Below are 22,961 nucleotides of genomic sequence, written 5' to 3'. Positions count from 1 at the left end.
ATATTGTTAATATAATTATGTATGTTAATATAATATAATCTGACAAACAATGCTAAAAAGTGTTTTTTCAATGAAAGAATAACACTCCAAATAGTGCCTACATTTGTTTCAATAAAAAGATTATTATTGAAAAATTTTTTGAATAGAATTGCCTCCATGGGTTTTGTAATTATTGGCATACATTAACTTTAATAATTTCTTTAAAGAATTTTTGTTTTACAAATAAGCCAAAAAACATGATATTGTTACTTTCTGTTAAATTATTTATGAGGGTATTTTCATTCAACGATATAAATAATATATTTCATGAAGAAAAAGTATTTTCATTTCGAAAATTTACTTGTAAGTGCACGTCAATATATCTGCCACTGATGAAAAACCAATCGTCAATCGATTCTGACTTGGTCAAGGTCGAGCACTAGTTCACTTGCGCTTCGCGATCGTTCTAGATGTCCCCTTCGACAAACTTCCAGGGATTTCCCTATCGGCTTTCAGAGAATTTCAGTACGATATATAAGCACTACCACTCGCAGATCGGGGAAGTTTAGTTGAAAGTGCAGTACGAAGTGTTCTAATAAGGCTATGGACATTTGAGTATTAGTCCGAAGTTTCAGTTAAAGTGTTTGTGTTGTAGTGTCAGTGTAGCACTGGAATGAAGTTGAGGTTAATTGTACCTTGTAGTAACAGTATGAAACAGTTCCCTCAGACTTCTTTGTCATACATTTTTACTTGCATCAAAATTTCGCTTTTTTTAAACTCGTCAACCGTAATTCAGACCAAATATTCAACAGGCAACCCTATATCAACTTGGTCACAATAAAACAGCGCTTATTTTGATGTAACATTTATTTACTGATGAGATGGGTGAAAATAAGTAGTATTGACCCAGCCCAATAGTTACGCCAAGAAAAATATAGCCAATGCCAATGTTTTTATATTCGAAAGACTTCATACTTTCGATTGATATGAAATTTGTTTATTAAATGAATACTTTTATAATTTTTAATCAATCATAGTCTGGCCAGGATTTTTTCAGCCAGCCCATTCCTGATTCCTGAGTGAAGGTCGTTTCTAATTCGGAGTATTAGGGAATTCCCTCTACATGTCTCAGTTGGATGTTTGATGATTTGAACAATTTTGGTCTAAAATGTGATAATTGAGACTTCATGTCAAAATATTTCAAATGATAGTACGAGATGTATAAACTCTAGCAGAATCAAGTTATTGTTTGTGCATCAGCTGGTTAACAGTGATGGTATCTATGAGCTTGAATATATTTCTAGTGCTTTTATCAGGAACTTCAGACACAATTAGAAGAGCGGTTCAAAGCTTGATTAAAATAAAATTATATGTTATACAAGACAAGTTCAACGGTAAACCTGGTTAATTTCACCAATTAAGCAGAGTTTTACTAATCTATCAGTATTCGAAGTTTAGCCAACCTCAATTAAATGGGACTGTAAAATGCCTCCAAAATATTCATTTGAATTCTGTGGTCTTTTTGAAGTTGAAGATTTATTATTTCTTCAATTTCTCCAAAACATGGATTCATTAGAAGAGGCCAACGATGAAGATATTACCCTCAAATTATTACATTTCCAACTTGTTAAAACACACGAATAATAATTATGAACAATATTTCGCTGGAAAATATGAAAGTTTTCAGTAATATCTTTATTATTAATCTTGCAATGACATAATATCTATCGAATAGTGAATGTACTTCAGAATCACGTTACTAAACAGTTTCAAAGAAAACATGACAACTACATAAATGAAGGAAATTTATCAAGATACATTTTTAAAATGAATCAAACATCCAAATGAGGTAGAGGGTAATTTTCAGAAGTGAAATTATAAATTTTCACAATTTTCCTTAAGAAATTAGAGAAGTTATTATAAGTTACATGTTTTTCTATATTAATTGAAAAATATATTTTTCAAGTTCGAATGAAAACTTTGTTAATCTGAAAATCATCTCTATAAATGACATTTTTTCATTATCTATTCAGAAAATTTTATTATTCATTTTGGAATAACATTGAATTATTAAATATGAAATTATAATTTGCATTGGTGAATTTTTTTTCTCTTCATATTATAAAGAAAAGAATTCATAACATATTATGGTAATACATTAATTTCAATATTAATTATGTTGTTATGCAACAAATTCTGAATTCAATAACTAAGTCAATTCTTAGAGTCTTTTTGTCAAATAATTTGTTTTATTGAAACAAATGAATAACAATTCAATAATCACTAAAAAAGTTTACATAACTTTTTGAAACCTTTTATTACTAATATTTTTTATTGAGGGAGAAAATGTTATTTTTATCAAAATATACTTGTAAATTTGAGTTAATTGAATTTTTTCCTAATAATATCTCTAATATATTATCAATTATTCAAATTGTGGTTGTGTGCAAATGAATCGAAATATAACAAAAATATTTGAAAAAAAAGAAGGACTCTAACCAGTCACTAGTGATAGAGAAAGAAGAAATGAAAGAACAAAAAATAAAAATGCAACTGTAAATAACTGAAAAAAAAGAGGGATGGGGATCAATAAAAAATGAAACGTCTGATCGTTTCATTAGCACAGTAAAATTATTTGCAAATATCAAAGTTACATCATAATTTTTTTGATAAATATTTCACCTATTACTCCTTTTATATGTGATGTCACAAACATATCCATGAGATATATTCCTGCTCCAAGAGGGAAGAACAATAATTTTTGAAACTCATATAATTTTGCATACACTGACCCCTTACTTGGTGAAAATTAATGATATTAATGATAATAATTACAAATTTTTATGATATAGACCTAATTTGCAATACTCATTTGGAGTAGTGGACACCAGTCCAACTTTTTACATTTCAAGTTCTCCTCGGAAAGCATAGTTGAATCTGAAATGCTCAAAGAACAACCACCTCTTATTCCTGATTGACAGAAAATGAAACAATCATAAGCGTTGGAAGAATACCATTTAGCCCTTTGAATAGTATATAAATATTAGAGAGAATATTCCAATGATTAGTGAAATATTCATCAACGATAAGTTTGTTCTACTTTAGCCAACACTTAGCTTTCTACAAACTTCGTTACCTCATCTTTCATATAATTATCTCTTCAAAATCTCCCTAAATATAACGAAACTATCAAGACTTACCTTGTTAACGTGTGTTGAATAAGTTACTTCTCCAGTCCTTCCGTCTTCGACTCGTTCCTCGATATTTTGTGTAACGCCATCCTTGTCCTTTGTCACGATTTGTTTTGTAGTGGTTTTCACGATAACCGGAGTGCTCAAGCCCTTGCCCTTTGGAATTTTCAAGTTCGTCACGTCCTGCAAATTGTCTGCAGCATACTCGTTCAAATCGTCGTCACTGCTCTCTCCAGAATCGCTGCCTCCTTGTCTATAGGTTTTAACGTGCACTTTGGTGTCCTTGACGTCGGTAAAGTGGCTGGGATCTATTTGGGCATAATTGAGAATCAATTCGCCCGTCACTGGACTTCTACGAGCGGTCTTAGGGTCGATATCTCCCGTTTGGGGATCGATGTGCCCCCATTCTGTATGGATCTTACCGGTAACAGGATCAATTTCTCCAGAAAGGGTCAACACTTGGGTGACTTTAGTGTTGGCGCTCTTCACCAGAGGATCGTTAGGATCGACCTGAACGATCTTGCCCGTCTTTGGATCTACCATGCTGTAGATGTACACAGTCTGGGTAGTAACATTGATGATACGGCCCGTTTTCTCGTCGAACTGGCAATCGCTGGGATCGATTTCTTTTACTTTACCAGATGGATCGTTCTGCGTGATCAGATATATTCTTACTATCACCAGTTTACCGGTTCTAGGGTCGATTTTACCATATTTGGTATAAATCTGGCCCGTATGAGGATCAATTTCTGATGCTGAATACAACGGTGCGCCATTTTCGTCGATCTGAGATGTCTTCGTGAATACCTGGTTGGTCTCTGGATCGAACTTAGCGTTATTTGGGTCCACTTTTACAACTTTCGAAATGGTTCCAGTTTTGGGGTCCAAATACCCGTAAACAGTGATGATATACCCAGTCACCGGATCAATGTGACCGGTAGAGTAAACATCCTCTTTCGTAACAGGATCGGCATGGTCAAACGCCCAAACCTGGTTAGTTTTAGGGTCGAGCTTGATGCTCTTGTCATCTCTATTGACTATTTCACCCTTGTCATTGATTTTGGGATCGCTGATCAATATAGCGACGAGCCTGGCGAAGTTGGGATCGTATTTTCCAGTTTTAGGATTCACGTAGCCTCCCTTGAAGAGAATTTGCCCGGTAGCGGGGTCAACAATGCCTTGCTTAACGTCTATTCGTCCCGTTTTAGGGTCGGTGTGCGTTAATGTGCCTTTTACGGGATCTATCTGTCCGTATTTAGTGTCTATTTTATGGGTGGAAGGATTGTATAGACCGTTAGAAATTTCGGGAGCCACATTTTTGGTGTCGATGGTATTCTTCTTGGGGTCCAACTTTCCTACTAACGTCACTACTTGTACCTCAGGCTCCACTTCAGAGCCTAACTTAATTACTTGACACAACTCTGGATTCACGGTATCGGTTCGTGGATCTCTTACACCAGTCATGACTTTTATGACGCCGTCAGAATCGATTATAATCGGTCTAGATTCGGATTTGCCAGTTTTCGGGTCGATTGAAATCAAACGCAGATTTTTCAAGTCGATGGTGCCGTATTTTGTTTTGATTTCACCGGTGGCAGATATTTTCTGAGCCTTGGAGGTATCCATCTGACCATTATCAACGTCTATAACACCGGTCTTGGGATCTTTTTTGGCGGTGATTGTGGTTATTTCCAAAATAGGATCGTTTTGACCAGCGATGCTGATGATCTGCCCCAAGGAGCTGTCGTGTTTTCCTGTTTTTGGATCTATCACTCCACTGGCCACCATGATTTGGCCGTTGACCTCGTTGACTTGGGCGGACTTCGCGTCGACTTTGCCAGATTTGGGATCGTTGATGATAAGTTTGCCGTTCTTCGGATCGATGAGACCGTATTTGGATTCAATCAGCCCCGTGTCTGGATTTAGCAACGCAGTGGACTGTTCAACCTGACCTTTTTCTGTGTCAACCTTGCCGGTCTTCGGGTCGATCTTGGTAGTTATTACCGTTATTCTGATGATTCGTTTCTTGGGCACAGGAGCCGCGTTGGGATCTTGCGCTTGCTTCAAACCAACGATGGAAAATACCTGTCCGAGAGTTGGGTCTAATTTTCCTGTTCTTGGGTCGACAACCGGGCCTCCGTTAACTACCACCTGGCCAGTAGCGGGGTCTACTTTTCCTTGTATTATTTCAGCGTTACCCGTGGATGTATCTCGAGCTATGAGCGAACCGGTGGTAGGATCAATCTGACCGTACTTAGTTTCGACGAAACCGGTATTAGGATCTAGAATGCCAGTCAAATGCTCAACGTGGCCGTTCTCGGTATCCACGTTGCCGGTCTTGGGATCTTTCTTCGCAGTAATCACCATTATTTTGACGATTCTATGTTTAGCGATGGGATGGAGTACGCCCGTTACAACGTCTTTGGCAGGCGAAGTTGTTTTGATAGGTGTTGTTTTAATTACTGGTTTTTCAGCTAACTGAATTTGTGACGTCGGCGAAATTGGCTTGGTGGGAGTAACTTTCTGCAATTCCCGTTCCGAGGGCTGCTGAGAAGTAACCGGATCGACAGCCGGCTCGGTTATATGTACAGACACAGCCCTTCCAAGATCCTTCTCGATTTTTCCAGATTTCGGGTTGGTAAAACCGCCCTTGAACAGAAGTTCACCCGTGTTAGGTTCGATGTGGCCTTGCCTGGTCTCTGGCTTGCCAGTCTTATGGTCGATCACAGTAAGCGTTTCCGCAACCGGATCCAAATGCCCGTACTTAGTGTATATCTTGTTCTTATCCGGATCGTATAGACCTGGAGTGGTGTCAGGAGTGGCGTTTTTGGAATCGATCGTGTTCTTTTTGGAATCCACCTTACCGACATAGGTGCGAATTTGTATTTCGGGATCTACTTCCGCTCCGACTTGCACCATCTGGACTAGATTCGGTGAAACAGCTCCGGTTCTGGGATCTACCACACCAGAACTAATAATGATATTATCGTCCTTGTCGACTTGGACTGGCCTCTCATGAACAATACCTGTTTTGGGATCTCTGGTCATTATTCTCATGAGTTTCAAATTGATGGTTCCCTGTTTCGTCACGATTTCTCCGGTTTCAGGGATTATCTTTCCGTTGGATATCTCCGTTCTGCCGCTGGTCAAATCGACAGCGCCCGTTTTCGGATCTTTATTAGCGGTTATGGTAGTTATAACAACAGCAGGATGTTGAGGGTCAACGACATTGACAACCTGTGACAGACTAGGATCAATCTTTCCTGTTTTATTATCGACCACGTTTTCGTTGATGTATATTTGGCCGGTATTTTCATCCACTTTGATAGGAGTAATGGCCGATTTGCCGGACTTATCTTTCGTAACAAACTTCTTGTTCTGAGGATCGATCTTACCGTATTTTGATTCGATAATGCCGCTGATGGGGTCGACTGTAGCAGTTAGTTTCTCCACAGTACCCTTCTCAGTGTCTATTCTACCCGTTGCAGGGTCCTTCTTGCTGGTGATGACCAATATCTTGATGACACGTTTTTTGGGTATCGGGTGGGATGGTAGCAAATTCTTAATGGGTGTTACATCTTTAGCATCGTACGAGGCAATGCTGATCACCTGACCCATGGTAGTATCCTTCTTGCCGGTTCTAGGGTCTATTACTGGACCAGTAACGTTGACCAACTGACCAGATGACGAGTCAATTTGGCCCTGAACAATTTCCTGTTTACCGGTGGCAGGGTCTGTAATGGTAACAGTTCCGTTTTTGGGATTGATTAAGCCATATTTGGATTCAATTTCTCCTGAAGGATTGAGTATTCCGGCAGACTGATCTACATGGCCGTTCTCCAGGTCTAAGTGACCTGTTTTAGGATCTTTCTTAGCTGTAATGACTAGCAGTTTAACAACTTTATTCCTGTCCTGAGGTTTTGCAGCAACTGTAGTTGGGGCTTTGACTGGAGACACCGGTATGCTCTTTTTATCTGCTTTCACGGAAATGGGAGTACTTCCAACGTCAGGATCTACTTTGGCTTCGCTGAGGTCGACTTTGATCGTTCTTCCGAAACTGCTGTCGACTTTTCCCGTTTTCGGATTAACCAAACCCTTGAACAGAATTTCTCCGGTAGCGGGGTCTCGCTGACCTTGTTTAACGTCGGTCTTGCCAGTTTTGGGGTCGATAAAACTGATCGTCTCGTTTATAAGATCAACAACACCATACTTGGTGAACACTTTATTCGAGTCAGGATCGTACATGCCTATGGATCTCTCTGGAGGCATGACGGACTTGGGGTCGAAACCTTTCTTGTCAACTTTACCGGACTTTGAAATTACAACAATTTCGGGTTCTATCTCAGAGTCTATTTGCAGTATTTGACTTAGGTTGTTGTCTCTGGCGCCGGTTCGTGGATCTACGACACCGTTCAAGACGATGACGTTTTCGTTAACGTCGAACTGGATGGGATGTTCCTCCACTTTACCAGTTTTTGGTTCTCGAGAGATTATTCTTTTGTTTTTCACGTCTACAGATCCATACTTAGTCATGATGACGCCATGTTTGGAATCTATCTTACCGTTAGTAGTTTCCTTGTGCGCTTGCGTCGGATCAAGCTGGCCAGTTTTGGGATCGCGCTTAGCCGTGACAGCGGTGACGGGAATTACGGAATCACCTTGCTCGGAAATCTTGATAAGCTGCCCTAAGCTGTTGTCGACTTTGTTTGTTTTCTGATCCAACACTCCTTGCTTCACTACGAAATGGCCGAGATTGCTATCGATTTCGATGGGGTAAACATCAGTTTTGCCGGATTTCGCGTCTTTGCAGGTTATGTTGCTCTTGAATGGGTCGATAACTCCGTATTTCGACTCTATTTTTCCGGTGGTAGGATCTAGAACAGCCTCTAGGATTTCGGTGTGGCCCTTTTCTGCCTCCACCCGTCCAGATTTCGGATCTTTCTTAGCAGTAGTAACTGTTATTTTTATTATTCGCTTCTTAGGCACCGCTGCCAGTTTACTGACTACTCTCGGCTGCTGTTCCGATATCGCGATGATCTGTCCCATGTTGGAGCTCTTCTTACCCGACTTGGGATCGATAACAGCCCCGGAAGTGATGATGATTTGCTTGGTGATGGGGTCAATGTGTCCTTGAACGACTTCTTTTTGTCCATTGGCGGGATCCGTTATGATTACTGTACCGTTAGAAGGATCGATCAGGCCGTACTTGCAATCGATGAGACCAGTCTCAACGTTCTGCTGGCCAATTGTTTTGTCAGCGGTGGCTGTTGCCACATCGATGTATCCAGTTTTGGGATCTCTGTTACCGGTTATCACGAATAAAGTTATGGGTCTCGTCTTCTTGCCGGCAGCAAGCGGGACGCCTATTGGTGCTGTTTGGGGCGGAGCGTGGTGCATATACTGCTCGCCTGCCAGGAAAGCTGCACTGTCTGCTTTTGGATCTTTGTAGGGCGCTACCTTCTTCAATTTGTCTACATCACCAGGAGCGTAGTTGAAAGCCGTAGCAGTGGCCCTCTTTGTGGAAGGAGAATGTGTTTCGGGATAGCTAGTAGGACTAGAGGGCGAGCCTTGATTTTCGTAACTGAAACCTTGAGCGTGAGGTTTTCTAGGGGTTACCTGGTCTTCGGGCGTTTCGTAGTCGTACTCTCTAGTGTAGCCAGGCAGCTGGGGCGAACCAACAGGGGGGCCTCCTTTGTCCTTATTCGGTTGAGCTAGTACTTTTTCTTTTTCTTTCTTGTCCTTCGGGGATTTGTCCTTTTTAGAACCGAATAGGAAACCAGGACTCTAATGCGCAAAGCAAAATACATGCATATTATTACATGCAATACGGAAACGTCTAAACTAATAATACTAGGAAGAGAGGGGGGTAAATTGCTTGGATTCCAATGCTTCATAAAACTTATATTGAAAATGATGTGAATATATACAAACAGAAAAAAACGATTGTGAATGTTACAAGTTCGGATTTCTATTGCCTAAAACGGTGTTAACAGATTTGAAATGAAAAAACAAATGAAATGTTGAAAATATTGAAAATAAACGAATTAAACTATTTGAATGAGTTAATTAAAACAGAAATAATGTCAAAAAATAGGAACAAATGAATAAGTAATGGGTATAAAAACTATCGTGGCTTAAGGGGTGAAAAGTAAGTGAAATATTAATTATATAGAAACAATAAAAATGAAATAAAAATAGTCTTTAGGTGATAACTGTAAACTATTAGCGTTCTTAGAAGTTTTTTGTAATTTTTTCCTAAATTTTTGTAGTCATTGCTTATTATTTTCAAAACTATATAATACAATTTACTGTATAATTTTCACTATAAAGGGTTTTACAAATAGAGGGACACGTGTTTCGTTATATCACTATCACTATAGCTTCCTCAAGCGCTAGAGGGAGCTATTGTATGGCGAGCGAAACACGTGTCGCGATTTTTGTAAAACCCTTTATAGTGAAAATCATACCATAAACTGTATTAATTAGTTTAAATATGGATTTTCATCAAGTATCGGCCAGTTCTATTCACTTATTATTTTTGCTCATTTTGACATTTATTATATTTTGGACCGATTACTTTTTCATATATTTCAAATCTGTTGATATCTTTTTAGACAATGGATTTTCAAACTTGTAAAATTTACATCGTTGACCGTTATCAAACGATTGTTTATACAGTCAGAAAATTTTGAAAATATGAGACTTGAATCCTTCATTATTGCTGCACATTTTTCAATTTACAGTACACTGAATTCTTTAACGAGTCGAAGAATATAATGTAACAAAGATTGTGTTCGTACAATGATAAAATAAGCGTCAGCATTGTATTCTTGAATTTTCAATTTGAAATGGTACGCCTTAAGTTTTCACTTTGATAAAATATTTAGTATAGTATATATTTAAATGAGGTAAAGTACAAAAACTGGATAGTGATATTTTCGTTAATTTCGGTCCGAGAATACTTTTTTGCGATCTATTCACTTGAATCGGTGTATTAAAACCTTCTTTTGTTTCTCCAACCAGTTTTTCGAATTCAGCATACATAAATGAAATCTTTAATAAAATTGGAGAACGATGATTCCAAAAATTATACAACCAAATAGAGGTATGGAAATCATCAATGCTGCAATGTATAGCTTATTTGATAACCTTTGAAAGTTATTTTTTTCTCCATATTTCTAATTCTCTGTTGGAAATATAAATCCTTACTAACATCCGCAAAAAATCATTAGTTATATCTATGATAATCGTAGTTGTTATCAGTATTCATCAGATATACAAATATCCCTTTTTACTAGATACCAAGGATTGTGAACCACATCTTTCAGTATGCACTAATGATAGTTTATCATTAGTGCATACAGAAAATGCAATCTTCGATGACTTTATCCAACAGAAAGCAAGAAACTAGTCCGCAAGGAGTTATCTAAAAAAAGTAAAGGTTTGATAATTTACAATAAACTCAAGCGATACTAAATTTTTGTTTTACTTCAAGACAAGCAAAGAACAAAATCTACATGTAGCTTTCACGAAAAACTACCGAAAATTACCATACACTAGTTCTAAAATGACAGTATTTAATCCAAATATCCATACCTTGGATTTGTCCTTCCTATCGTGGGGGGACTTGTCACTTTCCCTACTTGCATTCATATCCTCAACTCCGTTTTGTTCTAAAGCATTTGCGTCTCGATTTTCTTTGTCTTTGTCACCTTTCTTACCCAACAAACCACCTGCCGGTAGAACTGCAACCCCTCCGATAGGTTTGGTTTTCTATAGAAAAGAGAGATGTTGAGTTGACGTCAGTATAAATGAACAAAAAATAACGTAAGCTGCACACGTGGCCAGAGAAGCTCGAAAATACTTTCCATAGAGCTTACTTTCAAGAGATACATTGCGTTCTTGTAAATGTTAAGAAACTGTTGGTGGAAATTCTTGTTCGACGTCGAGGAGCCTTTTCTTTACACCTGACATCGTGTATTTTTTTCAATGTGAAGAGTTAATAATATACAGTGCTTTTCTTCAATGTCCCCCCTCCCTTTTGGACGCGTACACCCAAAAAATTGAAATTTGGGGTAATGAAATTAACGCATGAATACTTTATTTTGAAGAGAAAATTAACAAATGACACTCTCAAGATGTTTCGCCATTTTGTAGTAGGTGAAGATATTGACTTCATATTCTAGGGTTGTGAAGTATTCGTCAAGAGCTTCAAAATGATGTGTCACAAGACCCCCTTGAAAGTTTCATCTGTCAATTTCACTTCAAAATAAAGTATTCATGCATTAATTTCATTATCCCAAATTTCAATTTTTTGAGTTGACCCGTTCAAAAAATAAAAGGAGGGAACATTAAAGAAATGCACTGTATATTCACGTAATTAAAGTGAAACAATGAAATATTGTCAATAGTTCTTCTATACATCTTGTTTACTTACTCCTGAACACCACATCACAAAAACCATTATGGCATCTTTGAAAAAGTGGCAAAGCCAGGAACAAAAACTTTCTATCAAGTCGTAATATCGAACTTTAGTAAAATAGATACGGCCAAAGGCCTTGAAATAACTTAGGTTATTCCTGTAATGTGGTGAATTGGAAACAGTCTTTAAATGTCGAAGAGATGTATATTAGTTTCATGAAATAGCTTAGTGTCTGTTCCCCAGCTTGTAAAAATTAAAGTACCTACGTGATAATCTATCCCAATGCACATGAAATGTTCATTTCATCATGTTTGCTGATGATACCATTATACCAACTGTGACTCAAACAATGATCAACTCATTCTAAGGTGGAGAACTGTTTTTGAGGACTTTAGTATCTGGTGTCAAAGGAATAAATTAAGTTTCAATGCTTCAAAACTAATAGTTGTGAGTGAGGGCAATGACATCTTCTCGCACGAAGGCGCCATCTATGGGAACGACAGAGAACTCAATCCTCGAATATCAAAGATAAATAAGGCTCCCCAAGGCTGACAGAGATTCGTTATCTGTCTTCTGCTGCAGCAGTTTGCAACAAGTTGCAAACCAATGCCTCAGCCTGGCACCACTGAGGAGACCCATGACGTGTTGAAACTGCGCTGTCTGGTGTTGAATCATAAATGGATTGTGTTCGGGGTCTGGTTTTCAATTAATAGTTGTGTTACTTTACAAAAACTACCAGCCACAGAATTTGCACAAAATTGGTGATATCCAGATGTGTTCAATGGAACAAAAGATCAACGTGAACATTCCCAAGAACGACTTATAATGAGATGCAATTCTAGCCTTAAAAAGGAAAAGTTTCGTTGAAGATGAATGTGTTTTAGTTTGAGTCACGGTGAACGGTTTTAACAATAGATATCTCAAGAAAAAGATAAAGTTTAAAATTTAGGTAATGAAGAAGGATTTCACAGCTTTTTCCATTTACACGAATACAATAGTAGAAGTTGAAAGTAGCCAAACTATGTAATAAATACAGTACTGTAGGTTACACATATTTTTAAATCGATGGATACCTTGATTGCAATTTTCAGCTTATACGGGAAACATCATGTTCATTCTATTTGAGAAGAAATTCATACAAATTTAATTTTTTACATCAAAATGTATTTACAGAATACTCTTCTTCTTCCTCAATAATTTAAAGCAAGAACTAAAGTATGTTTCACTTATGATATAAAGTTAATTGAAATGATAGTGAAATCTAAACTGAAATACTGAGTTGTTCAAGGTAACCACCATACATAGCAAATATTAAACCAAGCATTATTAAACCAGACCAACAAACTGGCTTCTGCTAATTCAATTTTAATGAATGATGACATTTTCAGGAAAATGTCGAATTTTATTGTGTATTTTTAGAGTAAATTAATAAAAGTGAATAACAAAAAGCAATTTATGCCAAAAATTAATCCAGTGCTAATCTTATTTTATTCACAAAGCTGTGAATGACCTAAATTATCGCAAAAGCTAGTCTCCAGTCTATTCCTATACAATACTAAGCAAAAACGCAGTTCGAAGCCAACAGCTCTACTGAAAACACTAATACGGTAAAAGACAAAAGACGGCAGCGAATAGAGATCTGTGAAACAAGAAAAAACATGTGCAAACACCTGCTGACTCTTTTCCGCTTCGTATTCTCCCTCTATAGAACTAGCTGAGCTGCCAGATTTAATTGATCCTGAACTCCGTTTCCGGTCAAGCTAAGTTGATTTTTGTAAATTATTATTCGTCTAGCAGACTTTGACAATGAATCGAATGCATATTGAATGAAGATACATCAACCCCTGTTATACTTTAATAATAATGGTAATGAACAATTCTCAATATTCTCATGGCTGGTGTGTAACAAATTGTCCGATGTTTCCAGTTTCATTAGCCGTGGTCTGCAGGTGTTTAAACCTGATGTTTAGACTGCTACTGCGGCAGACATTATCAGAGGCGATTCGGAAACAGTCGAATCTGCAGACCATGGCTAATAAACCTGGAAACATCGGACAATTCAACATTCTTTTAGGTTGGCAACAAAGAATAGTGTTGATGTGCCTTCATTGAATTTATACCAGAAATAAATAACAAATCTTTGATTTCCTCATTAAAAAAAATCTGTGAAATATTCTGTCAAAATGTCAGACTCACCTTTTCTTTTTCTTTCTTCTCTTTGGGAGACTTAATCTTCGCTGGACTCTGATTGTCAATGTCAGGAATATGTTCAGGTGGATGAGACATAGTATGACGTTTATTAGCTTCGTTATATTCGTCTTCAGGACGCAAACCAACCAAAGCTGAAAGTAGTCAGAATTGAAATGAATGGCATGTGAATACGTCGTATCAGAAGTCAATAAGTTATATCTTATCGATTCATATACTTACGATCCATGCTTCTGGAAGTCAATCGTTTTCCAGTCAAGGATCTTTCAAATTGTGGTGCTGGTCGTTCAATGGGTGTCTTTTTCGTTTCATAATGGGTTCGACCTGAGTATCTGAATTTCGACCCCAGTTTTGGAAACAGGGATGATTTTTGATTGATTTCTGGAGACATAAGCCTAAAAAAATGTATTGAAATGCAAAAAATGAACCACAGAAAAAAATTACTCCACAAAGAACAAGTTTACGAAATAAAAAAACAAAACATAAAAAGTCGCTCACCTGAAAAATGTATGGTGTTCTACGCATGTCTTCCACAGTTTTTTGGCTGCTCTGTGATTCGCCAGTTTGAAACCAATAGTGGATTCAAATTGCTCGAACTCCCCAGGACGTATTTTTATGTAAAAATTGTGCCTTTTGTAACTAATTTTGAGAATCTTTGGCCAAGCAAATCGGTTTATTCGAAGTCGATCTCTATAGACCAAAAGACCGGAAGCACAAACACCTGTCGATCAAATACATTATCAAAAATTGATCACTTACTGTATACTGAGGAATTGAAAGGGGTGAAGACATAGAGATAGAAATAAAGGAGCTGATACTAGAATATTCTTTCTCAAAGTGGGCGATAACGCCCTCTTGTGGGAGCTGGAGGCCTATAGGGTGGCAGTAAAGGGCACAGAGAAGATTGGGGGGCGTTGAAGCGGTTTAGCGGGGCGATGGCTAATTTAAAAATGTTTTTTTGCTTTTAACACAAACTTTACCGCTCCTTTACGCTTAACGCGCATTTCCTCGCGTAACGCCATCTACAGGACTAGACAGTAACTATTTCCTGTTCGATAGTTGTCAAACTGTACAATAGATGGCGGTATGCTTCAATGCGAAGCGAAAAGTTTCTAGTCTCCATTCTCGAAAGTATTAGGCCCGGTGCCTCATAAAAAAGCGCGCGCGCCATCCAGCCCGTAATGTCATTCAACAATATTACGAAAAGAAGTGAATTTAGTTAGCGACTAGCTAGGTTAACTGCTGTACGTGCGGTGGTGAATACTGTGAATAGTGTCATTAGCAAGTTTTTAATACTCGATTCTTTACTTCGGCATTTTTGAAGACAAAATTATGTCGGAAGCAAAAAAGAAGAAACGGCAGTATAGCGCGGAATATATAAAATATGGATTTATTTAAAATCCCACAAATTCATCTTCGCCTATGTACCTTCTTTATCAGAAAACATTTTCAAATGAAATCATCTAAAAGAACAATTCGTTCAGGCCAGTCTCAACACCCTACACAGGACTGGCCTGAACGAATTGTTCTTTTAGATGATTTGATTTATAGCCAGTCTTCAAGTATGCCCACTGACTATACGTGAAAGATTTCTTTCCTTTTACGAGGAATTGGGCAAATTTGGATATGCAGTTGGTTACCTTGTTCACAGGCAGATGGAGCGATGACAAACCTGTTGTTTGTTGTAGTCTTCAGCTTAGTTCGAGGAATGATACTCTGACGGAATTCGATTTACAATTATCGGAAATCATCGACTTTATGTTGATGATATACACTACCTTGCACTGACGAGTGGCCAAACAGCCCGAAACCGGTCTGCAAGTGTGTTCCAATAATTGAAAATCTATTGCGGCAGTTGTATCGCCAACAGCATATGCAGGAATAACTTCAGTGAAGAATCCTGCACTGACACCTGTCGGATATAATCCAACGCCCTTCGTGGTAGTAGCCAGGGGAGTAGTTGTTTTCTGATAGGTGTCAGTCCATTAACCTACTGTGTAGGGTGTTGAGACTGGCCTGAACGAATTGTTCTTTTAGATGATTTGATTTATAGCCAGTCTTCAAGTATGCCCACTGACTATACGTGAAAGATTTTCAAATGAAGCGATGAAACTCTCAAGGCTACAAGATCATTTGAATAAAATACATTCAGATAAAAAAGACAAAGGTGTGACTTATTTTCAAGAACTGGAAAAAAAAACACTCAGCTCAGCCAACTGTGTCAAAACGACGACGACGGACTCCGAACTTCCTACAATAACTCCTTGCTAATTGCTCAAACAGGTAAACCTCACACTATTGGAGAGGATTTAATTTTGCCGGCAATAAAAGTGCTGTGGCAACGTTGCTAACTAAAAAGATAAATCGGTTGCAGATTACCGAACGCGGTGACTTACGGCTGTTTTTGAGTAAATTCAAGTCTGTAATTAACAAACTTGTTAAAAATCATCAAATTCATCCTTCACATTAGATTAGTTTTAAAATTCAAATTGAAATGTTTGTTTTAATAACATGAATAAAAGTTTTTCTAATATTACAAAAAGGTGTTTTACATTACCCTCATCAGAAAGTATTATTTTCACATGACACACATAATTTACTAATTAAAATAATGACTGCAATTGTGATGTAGTAAAGTAAAAAAAATTGGGGGGCGCTAGAAAATAATTAATTTTCGAAGTGGGTGGTAGACAAAATGAGTTTGAGAACCTCTGTAATCTAAAAGATAAATGAATGACGTTGCAAATCAGTTAGTTCGAAGAGTTCAGAGTTCTGACAAGAAACGAAATTACAAATTAAATAATTTCAAAGTGTAATTGAACTAAGAGGTGGTAATTTAGATTTATTTATCTAAGTTGTTGGATCTGATCTAGAGCACCACTTACAAGGGTAGACTGACAAGTTTCCGGATATGATATTCCCCTTATTTCACGAAAATCTCTGTCCACCGAGCACAATTGTTGAATCAGGGAACAAAAAGAAGTCGCCTGAGGCAAGATCAGGTGAGTAAGGAGGGTTGTTCTGCAGTTCAAATTGTAACTAAATCAATCAAAGGATTGTCGAACAACCGCGCGTCCAAAATGGCTGTGATTTTGCAGCCCTGATAACATAGCACATACTGTGCCTGCTCCGCCATGGACTGGATTAGGTTTTCAGCATTTGTCAAAGTCCCACTCTTGCCAGCTAAGAAAGAACACCCCATCAAGTAAAGTAATCAGATTCGTTAAGAAGCTGGATTCATTTGGACGAGTTTAAATAGGAGAGTGCCACAATAAACCTTCGTGGGTTGCATTGGAGAGTCGAATGTGCAAACAGATACGCTAGCTTTTATTGACAAGTGCTGCCATCTTCATGTCAAAATCGAAAACTTGTCAGACGATCCTTGTTTCATAAAGAACCCAAAAGACAAACATTATCATTACCTAGCATAATATCGACACCTTCTGAATCTTTAGCAGGATGGAGATCTACTCCATACATTGCTAATTTCTTGGCGTTTTCTAAGTAATGCAGCTCAGCTTCAGCAGGAGTTTGACCCCTGCAAAGACATTAAAAATTACTTTTATGAAAATGCTCAAAAATACAAAGCTACTTACTTGTGAGTCCTGTGCAATTCCATTACTTTCTGTTCCAGATCCTGAGTTTGGTTGGGAGCAAATTTGAAATCTTTCAAATAATTCCTGTCCATAGTTTCTTGGTCGAAGTCTCCTAATTCGGACTGGACTAGGTACGAACCAAGCAAGGCATGAGTGACGAATGAACACGGCAGGCGATTGTTCAAAATGTCGTTACGTATCTGAAGACACAGTTGGTAGCGAGTAATGTCTTCTTGTAATTGGGCAGGATCAGGTGGATAGAATTTCACTTCGAAACTGAATTTCCACGGTTCCACTAGAATATTTTTATTGTTGTTCAGTCAAATAAAGCAGATGATTTTGGAAAGGGGAAAATATCGAGTCTTACCTCTCATGAATTTGCTAATCCTTTTTTCCAGGTCCAGCCAATTTCTTGGATCATGTCTATCAGCATAAACCAACCCAAAATAGTCTTTCTCTATTAAATTGATTGATTCACAAACCTTGTCAAGGAGCTCTTTTCCCTTTGCTTTTCTCTGAAGTAGCAAAAAATATAAATGTGTTATTGAGGTGATATATCATCAGTTTCCATTGAAATATATCGAATATTTCTCAAGTTATATTGTTTGTAATATTCATATAACATATTTTTTGGATTATATTTATTGCAAATGTGATATAATTAAACAGACATCGATTCTCTTTCCACACGAAAAATTAATATTTGTAGTATCTTTCATTTACGAACAAATCACATGAGATGAAAGATAATTTTCCTATCAGGTACTTTCATCAAGTAACATTCCCTTGATTGTAATTACCAATATGCTAAATATTCAAACGTGTCACTACCCTAAATGTAATAAATTCATCACATTATTATCGATTATTCATATGATTAATTTTGAAAAATATATCATTGTTTTTCTTAGTCTCTTAGGTTTCATCAGTGAAGACGTAACATGAATCCTAAACAATTTCCTGACACATGCACCTGCATTTACTGTAAGCACATTCTTTCCATTATTATCAAACCCAACCCATGATTTAATGAAATTAGGACAAAATGAAAATTACGTGACGAGTTACATAATTAATTAAAAAGGATTGTTCAGGCAATCAGAAGAGCGGCAAATGATAGATACAATCATCAGCACTATCAAAATAGTTCACAGGAAAACTCTTTCTATTATTTTGGAGAAAAATGTGATACGCTAAGAAAATTGTTCATTCTTAATATAGGTTTCATGGATTCAATTAGGTGAAGAGAGCTTCTAAACATAAAAGATAGCTTTTATATGTACACGATTTTGCTAATGGGTTCACGGAGATTAACTCATGGAATTTTTTGAGAGGTTGCATGAAAATAGGCTATAACTTCATAGCATTGAAGTTACATAATTCTCCAATGTGAGTATAGACAGAAGAAGAAATTATGCTGTGTCTTGGGCTATTTTTAGGTTGAAACAGACCACTATACACTTAATTATCAGAATGAATAAAATACAATACTACATATACAGTGTGATCAAACTGAAGTCGGCATTACTGCTTACTTCTTCTCTTATTAAAGATACCAATTCGGTTGAATTGGAAAACTAGTAGTATTTTTTTTTGCTGATTGAAGTGGTGCTAACAGAATAACAATCGGAAATTGCGTTTTCGATTTATTAAAAAAAATGTATTTTTTAAATGATACCCCTGTCTATTTCTACCTCAATAAATTGCCAACTCTTTTCTGAACTTAAATAGGGTCTATCAGCCAAAAATGTTTTTACCCTTATTCTAAACATTTTGTTGGTCAAATTTTCCTGTCTTATATCGGAGGGCAAGTGATTAAATATCTACCCCATTGTAACAAATATAATTCCTGACAAAATTTGTTGAAGTAATTGGCAATTTCAACGCAGTGGAACGGGTGCTATAAGAATGGCATGAAGCCTCAAATAGGGAGATATTTTTGTAAATGAGGCAAATCGATTCCAAAATGAACAAACAATCACTGTTAAAAATCTTTTCCCTTACGAATGCCGAAATCCCCAGCAACTTCTCTAATACTGATTCGACAATTTTCTCCACTTTATCAGCATTTTCATCGATTGTTGATGTGCTGGGGCATCCGGGACCATATTTTTACGATGTATACTTCAATAGATGAGCGTTATTTGGAGTTTCTTAAAACTTAGAAAAGAGTTTTTTGAAAACCTCAACTCAGTTGATCGCCAATAATAATTTCAATAACAAATAATTTTTTAATTTATCTTTTCAATCAACGTTTCTTCGCTACCACAGGACCAGTGCGTTGGCCTTTTCGTTCTCCGGACATTACACCTAAGGATTTTTGAAGAACGAGGTATATAAAAATGCTACGATAGTATCGATGATTTTCAGAGAGCGATAACGAACACCATACGTAGCATCGATGGTAGTACCGTTTTAAAGGGTACATTCGATAAAGGTAGAAATATACAGGAGGGGGTTTCATTTAAAACAATTGCTTTCCTGTTAGCACTACATTAATTAGTGAAAAAACACTTCTAGTTCTCTAATTCAACAAAAATTGTATCTTCAATAATAAAGAAGACCGCAAAAGTGCCGGGTAGTGATCACACGGTATATAAAACAGTTAATGAATAATTTCGCTAATAACCCCAGAGCAATAGTTCAGACAATTTACTGCATTGTATAATGTTATAATATGATGATTCCAAGTGGTGGTTTTCGAATTTTCACTTGCTTACATAAATTCCCCATATTGAATGTTTTGTAATAAACTGAGATGAAATTATTCTGCATTGTTTGCAGAAAACAGTAGAGAGACAGAAAGGGAATTTGGAATTTCCTACCAGAATCGAAAATATAAAATACTGTTGTAAATCATGCCCGAAACAAAATAACGCCGGCCGCCACTGGTAGCCATAAACCAATGGTGACGTAGCTAAGAGAGCGCGAATGTACGATGATTCCCCGCCACTCTAGAAGCAGCGAGAATAATGCTACCGATTTCGACGGAACTTTGGCGATATTTCTACGGCATTCGATTACGATATTCAAAGGCTAGCCACGAGAATATCGATACAGTCAAGTGGACGTTACAGTGCGGTACGCGAAGTGATTTAGTAAGGCGATAGACATTTAAATAATAGTTGAAGTATTTGTGTATTTAAAATGAAATAAAGTTAAGTTTGATTATTAAGTGTAGTCAATTATTAGTCAACCCACAGGTAAAAACGTAACAATATGATACTCACCTCGATATTAACATCCAAAATAGAACCATCCAACATAGTCACCTGAGCCAAGGTACTTCCACTGCTCCTTACGAGGGAGGAAGATTTCTTGGAGGGGAGGGTATCATTGTCTACCGCCATTTTCTTATCTTCAGGCATTCTCGCCTCTCAAACTGAAAAATAAATTTGCCCTTAGATACAAGAAAAAAATACATAATGAAATTTACTAACAGAATTGAACAGGCGTTTTTCAATTTTCTGCAAACTAAACCTTGTGGAAACCCAAAAAAAGTTTCCAAACTTTCCAAATTTTGATAACGAGAACATGCAACGGTTTCTTGGGCCAGGACAGGTGCTGAAATACGTAGATTAGCTTTACATTATAGATAATATTATAGATCAATCAGCTGTATATTGTTGACCATTGATATTTTCCGATTCTGGAGAGGGAGACTGAAAATCAGCTACCAAGCCCAAGGCAGCAGGCGCGTAAAGAAGGTTTACAAATAAGGCAGCAGGCGCTGCCAGAAGAAATATATGTAAAGTGAGTTCGAATTATATCAAGGAAGTTACGTACAGCGTCATCTGCCCGCGAATAGATCAAGCAATAATGTCAATAATTCTGTCAAATACAGATCCCGAGCTTGAGAGTTAAAAATAAACTGACATACAAACATACATACATACAGGTGAAGCTAATAAAAAGCGTGTTAATAATAAAAAAAGACAGATCATACTCGGCGATGAAATAATTCATCGATTTGTGAGGGTATTCAATTTACGACTGCGACATTCTCTAATACTTGATTCAATGGAATCGCTAAAATACTGACCTTTGATAAGGTACACTTAAAACCCTCCTAAACAGGTATCGAATTATTTCGTACCACAGTCTCTTTCATGAAAGTTTTCGTTTGTCTTCCACTAAAACAACTATTGAAACCCCGTCCCGTGTGAGTAACTTTCAACAAATTTCACATGGGAAATATTTACATTACTGGCGTGTTATTATTTACTGCGTTGTAGCTTCCAAGAACTTCCAATCTAAAATAACCAATTTCACATGTAAACTAGATATTTTTCGAATATATTATGGAACAAACTGGTTATAGAGGAGTACATTTTTATGAGAAAAGGTAAACTAGATACTATTTTTAACACTGCAGTATTATTTATTTTTCAAATGTTAATAATTGCAGTTTTTAGATTGTTTATATTGCGGTACACCTGCAAGCATATGAAAGAATGTGTCTCTTGCAGAAATTTAAATGATTAGGTCTATGAACGACAATGTAGCGTTAACTATCACAAGTATATAAATTGTTTACTAACTATAAATTTTCCTTGTAACACAACCATATCACCAATATTCAAGGGTGTTCACCAATCCAAAGACTTTGATTATGATTAAACAGGGTGTTGAATTTTTAATATTATCTTAAGTTCTAAATTGGCACACAACCTTCTGTTATCAATTGCAATGAAACGGCTTAAAAAAATTTGAACTTTCTATAGGATGTTACTTTTACTTTCAACAACGTCATTAGCTACATTCCTATATGATATTTCACATCATTTGAGATATATTTGGAGTACTAGACAAAATGTCAAAAAAAATTCATACGCATATTGTTCTAAAACCGATTTTCCAATATCGTTTTCAACGAAAAACAATATGGAAGCTGTTGAGGAAAATTGACGATGAATGCCATTTTTATTTCGTATCCTTTTTGAAAAGTAATGAAAATATGAACTATTGAAAATGATTATCTGCAGAAGTGTTGCCAATGGAATTTGCACAAATTATCCGGGACAATATACTCGTTTTTTTTCTCGTAAATCAATTAAAATTCTCATAAAATACTCGCACTTATAAAGTTTACAATAGTATATTAAAAGTAAGTACTCGGTCATTTTTAGCTCGCACCGGAATCGGCTTCCGAGGGTTGTCGTTTGTAAGGGAACGATAGCTGGTTAACGAAAAACAGATTTTACTAGAATAGGATTCACCTCATTAATACTTAAGGATTCCATTGTAAAAATAGAATAGCAGTACAAACAGGAATGATTATTTTGTATGAAAGTGAAGGATTGCCTAACGCCATTGAGTTATGTATTCTAGACTACGTAACTAGAATTGAATGACATCATCCCAATGCTAACAAAGTTTCATAGAAATGGATATTTTCATTTCTGTCATACTCCTTGTTATATGCACGGTGTTGAAGTTTTCAAATTCACCGTCGAGTCCATTCGAAACGTTAGAGCGTTGTTGTCGCTATTCATCACAAATTTTCTATTGAATTTTAGAACTCTCCTGCCGCTCTAATAATCGATGAGAATGACAGATATTAAG

The 22,961-nt window shown here is 36.8% G+C and overlaps 1 protein-coding gene across 5 annotated transcripts in view; it reads right to left on the bottom strand.

Annotated features, from left to right (window-relative positions):
- Positions 1 to 22,961, bottom strand: part of LOC111510245 (protein 4.1 homolog) — a 51,437-nt gene that overhangs the window by 9,684 nt on the left and 18,792 nt on the right. For 3 of the 5 annotated variants that reach the window (XM_074181213.1, XM_074181218.1, XM_074181216.1), the window contains exons 2-11: positions 20,627 to 20,778; positions 17,764 to 17,911; positions 17,397 to 17,691; positions 17,223 to 17,338; positions 14,299 to 14,521; positions 14,023 to 14,195; positions 13,789 to 13,934; positions 13,263 to 13,352; positions 10,767 to 10,943; positions 3,180 to 8,954 (exon numbers count right to left, since the gene is read on the bottom strand). In XM_074181213.1, the coding sequence (XP_074037314.1) occupies positions 3,180 to 8,954; positions 10,767 to 10,943; positions 13,263 to 13,352; positions 13,789 to 13,934; positions 14,023 to 14,195; positions 14,299 to 14,521; positions 17,223 to 17,338; positions 17,397 to 17,691; positions 17,764 to 17,911; positions 20,627 to 20,764 (7,281 nt within the window). In that variant the 5' untranslated portion in view covers positions 20,765 to 20,778. Of the gene's footprint in view, positions 1 to 3,179; positions 8,955 to 10,766; positions 10,944 to 13,262; positions 13,353 to 13,788; positions 13,935 to 14,022; positions 14,196 to 14,298; positions 14,522 to 17,222; positions 17,339 to 17,396; positions 17,692 to 17,763; positions 17,912 to 20,626; positions 20,779 to 20,836; positions 20,961 to 22,961 lie in introns of all 5 variants that reach the window. The other 2 variants (XM_074181215.1, XM_074181217.1) reach the window with 2 other exon arrangements.

This window comes from Leptinotarsa decemlineata, unplaced genomic scaffold (assembly GCF_025532065.1).
Source record: "Leptinotarsa decemlineata unplaced genomic scaffold, Ldec_3_MD MMD2_tig00026307_RagTag_RagTag, whole genome shotgun sequence".
NCBI lineage: Eukaryota > Metazoa > Arthropoda > Insecta > Coleoptera > Chrysomelidae > Leptinotarsa > Leptinotarsa decemlineata.
This window is presented reverse-complemented; position numbering and strand designations above follow the sequence as displayed.